This window comes from Tachysurus fulvidraco, chromosome 10, assembly GCF_022655615.1.
Source record: "Tachysurus fulvidraco isolate hzauxx_2018 chromosome 10, HZAU_PFXX_2.0, whole genome shotgun sequence".
Classification (NCBI taxonomy): domain Eukaryota; kingdom Metazoa; phylum Chordata; class Actinopteri; order Siluriformes; family Bagridae; genus Tachysurus; species Tachysurus fulvidraco.
In genome coordinates, this window is record NC_062527.1 from 10495119 (window position 1) to 10504310 (window position 9192).

A 9192-nucleotide genomic window follows, 5' to 3' on the forward strand; every position below is an offset into this window, starting at 1 on the left:
AAACTGCTGTAGCACCAAATTTATCAAATTTTGTTCACAGTAAATAGGAAACAAAATGTAAACTGTTGCATAATAGTTTGTGGATCAATAATGTAAAATATAAACATAATGAATAATTGTAGTGCTTATAATAATAATAATAATAATAATAATAATAATAATAATAATAATAATAATAATAATAATAATAATAATAATAATAATAATAATAGTGTGGTGCTAATATGAAGCCTACTTAGATAAAAATCTTAATAATATCAATACCAACCTATTAATATCAATAATAATAAATAATATTCATAAAATGTAGAATGTTATTATCTATAATTCATTACTAAAATGATTCAAATGTATAAAATCTATTCCAAAAAAAAAAGCCTACAGCTGATTGATGTGAAAGTGTCTGAGTATTTAATAACAAAATACCTACAAATTAGTGTCCAAGTTTAAAACATTTAACAAATATAGAAGAGAAAAGAAAAAATCATAACAGAGTAAATCCTCGAACATTTTGAATCTGCTGAATATGTATTCATAATAGAATATTCTCTAATCAGGTTTAAGAAATATTAATCGGTATTACTCTCCTCAATAAATGGTGTAATGTGAAAACACGTCCCATTCTCTCCAATCCCCTCAGTCCAAGCAACATCTCTTTGCATTTCTATATTATTTGTTTTTTCTAGACTTGCTGTGAGTCCACTAATAGGTGAGTTTCCTCCACGGCCATCAGAAAGGGACACTTGCGGTATACTTCCATTCTGAATCACAGAGATCTCGTTTGTTTTCAGCGCTAAGCCGGTAGTGAGAGGTGCTGTGACATACTGATTCCAGAAACCAACTAGTGTTTGGTTGGACTCGCAGGTACTGACATTTCCTTTTGGCAGATCATCTGTAATTTTCACAGGATTGGATTTAAGGACAGTAAAAGGGCTTTCAGCAGGGAGCCTGCGACCTCGGCGGACTGGAGAACCGTTCCACATATGAGTTCCCATATGAACCTAGAAGGGTGTAAAACACACACACACACACACACACACACACACACACACACACACACACACACACACACACACACACACACACACACACACACACACACACACTTTTGAATGTGTCTTATAGCATTATAATACTATTATGGAAATTATGGACATTAAAGTATTGTGATTCTTATATTTTAAATTTTATATAAACTTGGTAATATTCTTATGTAAGTATTTAGAAGTAATTACACTTTTACACAAAGTTTTCTATTCAATGTTCTTCTTTTTCTTAATATTATTCCTTTTTCTGCTCCATAGGTTTTTTCTTTCTAAAATGCTACCTTTTTTGTATACACGTGTGAGCCCTTTTTATTTCTTCATTTATTTGCATTGTTTATCGTAAGTATGTGTGACTAAAGTGTACCTCTAACAATAAAAAAAGGTCAAATTCTAATTTGTGTTGCAAGGTTTTTATATAACTCACACTCATATTTTATATAAAAAATTGAATAGAATACACTAACTAACCAAATGAATGAATGTAGGATGGAAGGAACACAGCACAAATTACATTTTGACTGGTTGTACCTTCAGATTTCCTTTGGTGGTGAATGCACGTCCACATATGTTGCAGGAAAAAGGCTTCTCTCCGGTGTGGGTCCTCTCGTGAATTTGCAGAGCACTGGAGGAAGAGAACGTCTTTCCACAAGTGCGGCAGAAATGTTGCTTGAAGGTCTTCCGGGATGGACCTGGTGGTGCTGAATGGGCCATCGGTGAGGAGGCTGAGGAGGTCATCACGCCTAATACTGCATCTTTGCCATCTTTATTTAAGATGCTGTTGTCTTCCATCTTTATTTTTGAGCAAACCAAGTGTCCCATAGATGGATTCGCTGGAGAAACAAAATTCTCACTGGCTTGTTCTGCTATCTGTAATGGTAGATCTCGCAGCTGGTGGGTGAGCATGTGCTGTTTCAGGTTCCCTTTTGTGGAAAACCCCTTGTAACATGCAGTGCATAGGAATGGTCGCTCTTTGGTATGACTGCGATAGTGAATATCCAAGGCACTCTGACAGGCAAATGTCTTGTTGCAGACATCACATGCATTGTTCTTCGAGGTTCCCTGTTCACCAGAACTATACTTAATGGTCATTGCTCCTTTTAGGATATCAGCTGGTGTTGAGTTAAATGTGAAATCTGGCTGTAAGAGACTGGCACTTGTCAGCTCTGCATCTGGTAATTTCTGGAGAGTCTCAAAAGAAGAGGATCTATAATTGTCAAGTGAACTCTTTTTAGGAAAAGAGACCAAAGAATATGCATTTTCTGGACAAACAGGGATCTTAGATTGTGGGCTAGCATGGTCATTAATAATACATGACTCGAGAGACAAATAATCTTCATCTATTGATACATTCTCTAACTTGCCATTTAGTAAATACTTCTCTTGTATTATTTTCTCTGCTTCAGTGTGCGATGATGTAGGAAATAAACTATCCTGGGAAGATGCTGCATCTTTATTATCGGAAAAACCTTCTGTTATTTCCATGTCCTCATCTGAAAGGTTATCATCTAGGTTCTTCTCCTTTACTAAGCATGTATCAGGTTCCAGTGATTCTTGGTAACTTTCTGGGAGGCTAACACTGGTTATTTGTCTAACCATGTGCATACGTATGTGCTGTTGTAAAGCCATGGCATTTGTATACTTTTCTTGGCAAATGGGGCACGAATGCTGCACTTTCAGAGGTGGCATGGCACAATGGATGCTATAGTGCGTTTTGAGGTTGCCTTTGGTCGTGAAAGCCCGTCCACATATCTTGCACTTGAACGGTCTCTCGCCTGTGTGTGTGCGATAATGCATTTTTAGGGCACTTTGGCAACTAAGTACACGATGACAGATCATACACTCGTTGGGATCTGTGCTTTTCTTGTCTATGTTTTCAACCAATCGCTGCAGCTTAGTGGTTTCTGAAGTGTCCATACAATCTGGTAGAACCTCAAATGAAAAGGCTGGTTTGCTATCCTCATGCAGGACTGGGGTTGATGAGTGTGTATGGTTAGAAGCGTCGTCTTTACTGGTGTGATCGTTTGAACCATTTCCAGAGTAGTTTAAATATGTTTGAGGACTTAGGTATTTAAGTTCTTTACATTTTCCATTTACTGTTGGAAAATGATCATTGCTGGATTCCTCTTTATTGTCATTTTCAAACATCTCAAACCCATTTAAACATTTAGCATGTTTAGGACTAGCAGGTCTGCCAACTGATACCACTTGTGCTTCTCTTTTAATTATGCTTGGAAGACTTGGCAAAGATGAAGTTAACAACAAACCAGGTAGGCTGGTCACAGATGGTTTGCTGTCTAACCACTTGGAGGCAGGCTTATCTGGCAGCATGGACATACCATATGGGATACCGGTACTTGTTGGAACATTGTCTAAGTGCTCTGGAACTGGATAAGGATTCATTTGTATGTTTGGGTATTTTTCTTTATGGCGCTGAAAGTGAACTTTAAGGTTTCCCCGTGTTGAAAATCGATTCCCACATATGTTGCATTTGTATGGTCTCTCTCCTGTGTGGGATCGTAAGTGTATCTGTAAAGCACTGTCACTTCCAAATACCTTGGCACAAAATCTGCATTTGTGTTTAAACAAACCTTCATCAAAAGGCCTTTTGTGTCCAAATGAAGTCATACTGGGCAATTTGCCCTTCCTTTGCTGAGCTAAAGCAGTCAAAGCATTCAAGTCCTCTACAATTGCCCCAATGCTTGGCAAAGAGTTTTTAAAGATGTATTTTCCATCAGGAGGTAAACTATTTAGATTATTTGTTAAATTTTGTGTTCGATCAGCCTGAATAGGGGACGGTAAATGACTTGTGCCACTCAACTGTGTAGGAAATGTGTTGTCATAGTCAGATTGTTTTTCAGATGGATATATGCCAAGTTTTCTTTTGTCTTTATCTGCCATTTGAGTGAGATCTCTGACACTCAAGAGTGCTGTGCTATCCTGGCTGCTGGATAATAATGCATGGTTAAGTTGTCTGACTTTGCTAATACCAGCAGACTGACTCACCAGGCTTTGTGCGAGTCCTGCAGCTTCCGCTAGCTGCTGGGAGAGGTGTGAGCTAAGTGTTATTAGAAGGCCAGTCTGAGAAATCTCTGATGTGCCTTGACAGCTGCTGGAGGGTTTAGATTTGTCTGTATTATGGGATGATAACAATGATATGTGTTTTTGAATTTGCTCTATGAGCTTCAGCTGCTGCTCCTGTTGTTGCTGCACAGCAACAAGTTGCTCAATTAGACTTGTGATGGTCATGTTGCATTTGGTAAATCTTGTGCTGTTAACCACTGCATTCAAACATACATCCTGAGGGAACTGAGCCACGGCCACTTTTGTACTTTCTAAATTCTCAATGATGACATTGCTGCTGATGGAGGACAATGTATTCAGTTCAGGTAAAGTGTCTGGTTGAGGCAAAACTGTTGAGTACTCTGAAGGTTGAGTGGCAATACATGTAGTCTGATATTCTTTGTTGTTTTCATTATCTAATTGGAAATAACTGGCATTGTCACTGGTGGTGTCAGACGCATGTGATGATTTTCTGTTTTCCTCAAGGATTTTGTCATATAATCCTTCAGTATCTTCTGTACTGATGCTGTTATTTGTTTGGTCCTCTGTACTGTGAGTCGGTGAAGTAAATGTGAAAGATGAAGATGGAGAGGTCAAACTTCCATTTTCACTCACTATTAGAATTAGTGGATCCTTAGAGCAACCCATCTGATGCTCATGGAGATCTGAGATGCTTAAAAACTCAGCGCAGCAATTCTCACACATGTGGACATCACACGGAAGAGAGCTGCTATTGTTTATGTGGAAGTCTGCATTATCTTTGGAGAACAAAACAAAAAATATATTGTTAGATAAGACATTGATTACAAATGAATACTAAGCGGTCTTACTGTTTAATGTAAATTTTGAATACCCAAGACAAAGCAATTTAATTTATAGCAACAAAACTTCATGTGTATTTGCTTCTATGGGAATTCCTTCATTATCGTAAAAATTGTAAAATAGTGTGGGTCAGGATAATGAAACAAAAATGACAAATAAGTTCCAAAGATTGCATTTCCCTAACTGAATGTGATGTAAATGTTCTCCAATAAAAAGCATGGTCCTCTTTGGTATCCTGCTGTAACAGCTAGGGTTTGAATTATGTTTATTTGTAGATATATTAATTATTATTACTATTATTAATTATTATTTAATCATTAATATTAAAGATATTAAAGTTTCATTTCTCAGTCTGAAAATCAATATGAATGCAAACTTTTATTATATATTATTCAGCATGCTGACCAATTCCTAATAATGATGCTGTTATTACTTATCATGGAAATAATCGTTTAAAATAATGTCATATCATAAATATATATTATGAATACTAGTATAATTTTATTTTCATTCGTGATCAAATTAAAGTTTGGCTTCCTCGTAAATAAAACAAATCAGCTGTCTATAGGCCTGTGTCACTCACTGTAGCTGCAGCACTGATTTATAAACAAGAGAGAGAGAGAGAGAGAGAGAGAGAGAGAGAGAGAGAGAGAGAGAGAGAGAGAGAGAGAGAGAGAGAGAGAGAGAGAGAGAGAGATAGTTGGATAGATAGATAGATAGATAGATAGATAGATAGATAGATAGATAGATAGATAGATAGATAGATAGATAGATAGTTGGATAGATAGATAGATAGATAGATAGATAGATAGATAGATAGATAGATAGATAGATAGATAGATAGATAGATAGATAGATAGATAGTTGGATAGATAGATAGATAGATAGATAGATAGATAGATAGATAGATAGATAGATAGATAGATAGATAGATAGATAGATAGATATATTTGTTATGCTTGCTGTATCATTTAACAATACATTCATCAACCATAAGTAACATGTACTTGAGTCATGTGATCGCTCCAGTGAAACTTACCTAAGTGTAGAGGAGGATCCATGTGGACACACTGCGGCTTCGCCTGTTTTCTCCTCGACATGCCGTTCATACATCAGCAGAGCGGATTGAACTGTTTTAAATTTCCCCGCTTTGAAACTCACAATAAACCGTTATTTTACTGATAAACAGGACACAGTACTCCGTCTTCATTTAACACATTTTGTTAAACTGCAAATGATCTGTTTCTGCAATGATCTGCATGCGAATTAAAAACTTGCCTGATTCATTCCCAGGGCTGTGCGTTTAAACCCACAAGTAGACATCATACAAAATGTGCGCGTTCTTTGACAGCATGATGAGGTAAAGCCACGCCCACTGCATTCCTATTGGACAGTAGTGGGCAGAGGCGGGGTTTGAGTGGAGTAAACCTGCATGAATCAGAGGTTGGTAAAATCTCATTATCAAAACAATGCAACTACTTTCAGGTGAAATATTATACTTGATTGATTATAGTCTATCTTATTTAGGCAAGTAGCTTTCATCCAAAGAGCACAATTAAAAAAAAAATATTATACAAGATGCTGTTGAATTTTTTAATCTGATTGGCCAAAAGGTGTTAAATTAGTGCTGGTTGTTATAAGTATGAGTGGTTATATAGATACCATCTAACATCTGTAAGAGTCTACAGTAAGCTTTCCACCACTGTAAAGGCTTGAGGACAGAGAAAGAGACTTGTTATGAGACCATTGTTTATACCTGCATGTTCAATGTAATTGGGAAACAAACAAACAAACAAATAAACAAACAAACAAACAAATAAATAAATAAGTTCCTTAAAAAGAAATCCTTGACAAAATTATGATACATTATATAAGAAGACTAAATCTTTGCTGTTCCACACTGTTATTGGTAATCAATCCATTTATGAGTAGTAACAATAGTTCCGTTTCAAGCATGGACACAACACACAACACACAAACAAAGCATTGATTATTTTCCTGTAACTGGCCTGTGGTGTTTCTTTTCATTCTCAGTATGCATGTATCTCTAGTTGTAGTTGATTACTGAAACCAGAAGTATGAATACATTAACTGTCCAATATCTGGAGTTGTGATAATATTTAATAGACTTTCCTCCTAGTTACAATATTTGTTGAACTTCAAAAGGCAAAGGTTGGCTGAAATTGACTCACCAAGGAGGAGGTAGCAATCCATCATTAACTGATACCAGCATTTTACTAGTTTCAAAGTAGTTCAGGAACAAAATTATATGAGAGTGTAATATGATGAAAGAAGGATGTTTTACGAAACAATTCTGTCATGCAAACCTAAGCCTTCTTTTTGTACTATCACTCATCATCTTTTACTTCTATGGACAGAGGTTGTTGACCCAAATGAACTACCTAATCAGTCTGGAATTTTCCTTTAGCCTTTGATAGAGTATAAACGTGACTATTACTGTTGACTGGATCTTCTGATTTATGGTGGCTTCTACAGCATACTGGTCAAATATATTAATATATGTGTATGACTGCATGTGCCTGTGTGTGCGGGTGTGTAGGTGTGGATGTATGTTTGTGTGTATGTGTGTGAGAGACGGAGCCAGGTGTATTTCACTGCTTCCTATGAGTCATCTTTTACAGTCATTAGATATGAAGGTCTCTGCTGAAGCACTGCTATGCCTTGCCTGGGGACCGTAACAACAAACTGGAAGTGGCAAAATGACACCTTTATTTCCTATAAAACAAGCCCTGGAGTCCCACTGTTTTTATTCCTGTACTATAACTGTAGCCTTGTACTAGTAGACATGCAGTTGTATGTTTTATGCAGTTTTATCCTTATGCAAAAATATGTTTCAGGTTGAAGCAAGGTTTCAATGAGATAATACTGAGATTTAATAATTTATAATGGAATATTTTCTTTTATATTTCTCAGTTTGTAGTTAAATGAGGTCTCATAGTTTGATAAATAAATGATTTCACTGAGATTCATGGCTTCTCTGGGCTTTTCTTTATGCTTTTATGTAATATTGTGAAATTAAATATCCTGTTTCAGTAAAAGAGCAAAACAATCAAACCAACAAAAATTAGCTGCTGAAAGACCTTTCTATTTATTCCTAAAAAAAACATCACATTGAGCGAGGTGGATGAGTGAAATACACTTTTATTCTAAAAGATTCAAGACAGACATTCCTCACTTTCATTGGTTTGCTGTCCACATCTTTCTAGAGTTTCAGTAAAACCAAGATCCAAAATCCAAAATGATAATGCTTTAAATAAAATACCTTTGGAGGTCATGTAGAATAGTGGGCTACTAAAATATCTCTCTAATACAGAAACTTCACAACCTACCTAAAGCACTTTATATAGTTAAACAAAGGTTGTTGCTTGTTTAAAAGTAAACAGGAAAAAGAACTAACATTTAGTTTCAGTTTATTCTCCTTTTTTGTCAGCATTTTTTGAGAATGAATTCAGATGTCCATCGAGGCATAAGTGACGTCATATTGTCTAGCATCTGTTTGCATAAATGTAGCTCATATTTATGGTTGGTTAGGCATGTTTGGCAGGATCTGAGCTTACGATGCAGTAAATCTGCCTAGTAAAGCTGCCAGTGAGACGAGTCGCTCGAAAGATTGGCAGGTAAAGGAATGGCAGAATAAATATTTCTTTTGTAAATCCATCTATGTCATCCTTTGGCATCTTTCACATTGTAGCAAAGGTCTTCCAATCTCATGTCTTTTACTACACTACATATATCATTTTTTGATTTGTTTTTTTTAAAAATAACCAATAAGTCAGAAATATGCTTAAGTTTGTTAACATAACAAAGTGCTAGGAAGATAAGGATAACTCTATTTTTAATGATTCATTCTGTGGAAATGCTTAAAGATTGTGTGAAAGTTCTATAATTGTGTGTTTCCTCGTCAGTAGGGAATCATTTTTACGGATGCTGAGAATGATGTTATAATCATCCTGGAGAGCAGGCTGTTATATGAAAATCTTTCATTTTTTCTGCCAGTCAGGTCTCCTGCATGGCTAAAGTTATAACATCATGACAGAAAATAGACTTTTATATTTTGTGTCACAAATTTGTCTGTTTGCATGTGAGTGCTTGCTTGCTTGCTTGCGGTTTCTTTTCTTAACTAACCAAACTAGGCATGGCTCATTTTGAGTAAGAGACTGTCTTATGACTTGTAATTTTGCATTTCTACTCCAAAGCTATTTAAGGGATTTAATTTTATTATAGAAGGGAAGGCTTTCTATCA

At 36.0% G+C, this 9192-nt stretch overlaps 1 protein-coding gene across 1 annotated transcript; it reads right to left on the reverse strand.

Annotated features, from left to right (window-relative positions):
- Window positions 1-383: 383 nt before the first annotated feature.
- On the reverse strand, window positions 384-6286 carry sall1b (spalt-like transcription factor 1b). The gene is made up of 3 exons (XM_027173049.2): window positions 5968-6286; window positions 1575-4864; window positions 384-1001 (listed from the first exon to the last, which is right to left on the reverse strand). Exons 1-3 carry the CDS (start codon window positions 6035-6037, stop codon window positions 570-572), a joined length of 3792 nt encoding a protein of 1263 aa, XP_027028850.2. The 5' UTR covers window positions 6038-6286; the 3' UTR covers window positions 384-569.
- Between the last annotated feature and the right edge of the window lie 2906 nt (window positions 6287-9192).

Coding starts and splice junctions, on each gene's coding strand:
- sall1b (XM_027173049.2), bottom strand. CDS start 6,037: ATGAACGGCATGTCGAGGAGAAAACAGGCGAAGCCGCAGTGTGTCCAC. Junction 4,865..5,967: donor GGATCCTCCTCTACACTTAG/GTAAGTTTCACT, acceptor TGTTCTCCAAAG/ATAATGCAGACTTCCACATA. Junction 1,002..1,574: donor CCACCAAAGGAAATCTGAAG/GTACAACCAGTC, acceptor ACACCCTTCTAG/GTTCATATGGGAACTCATAT.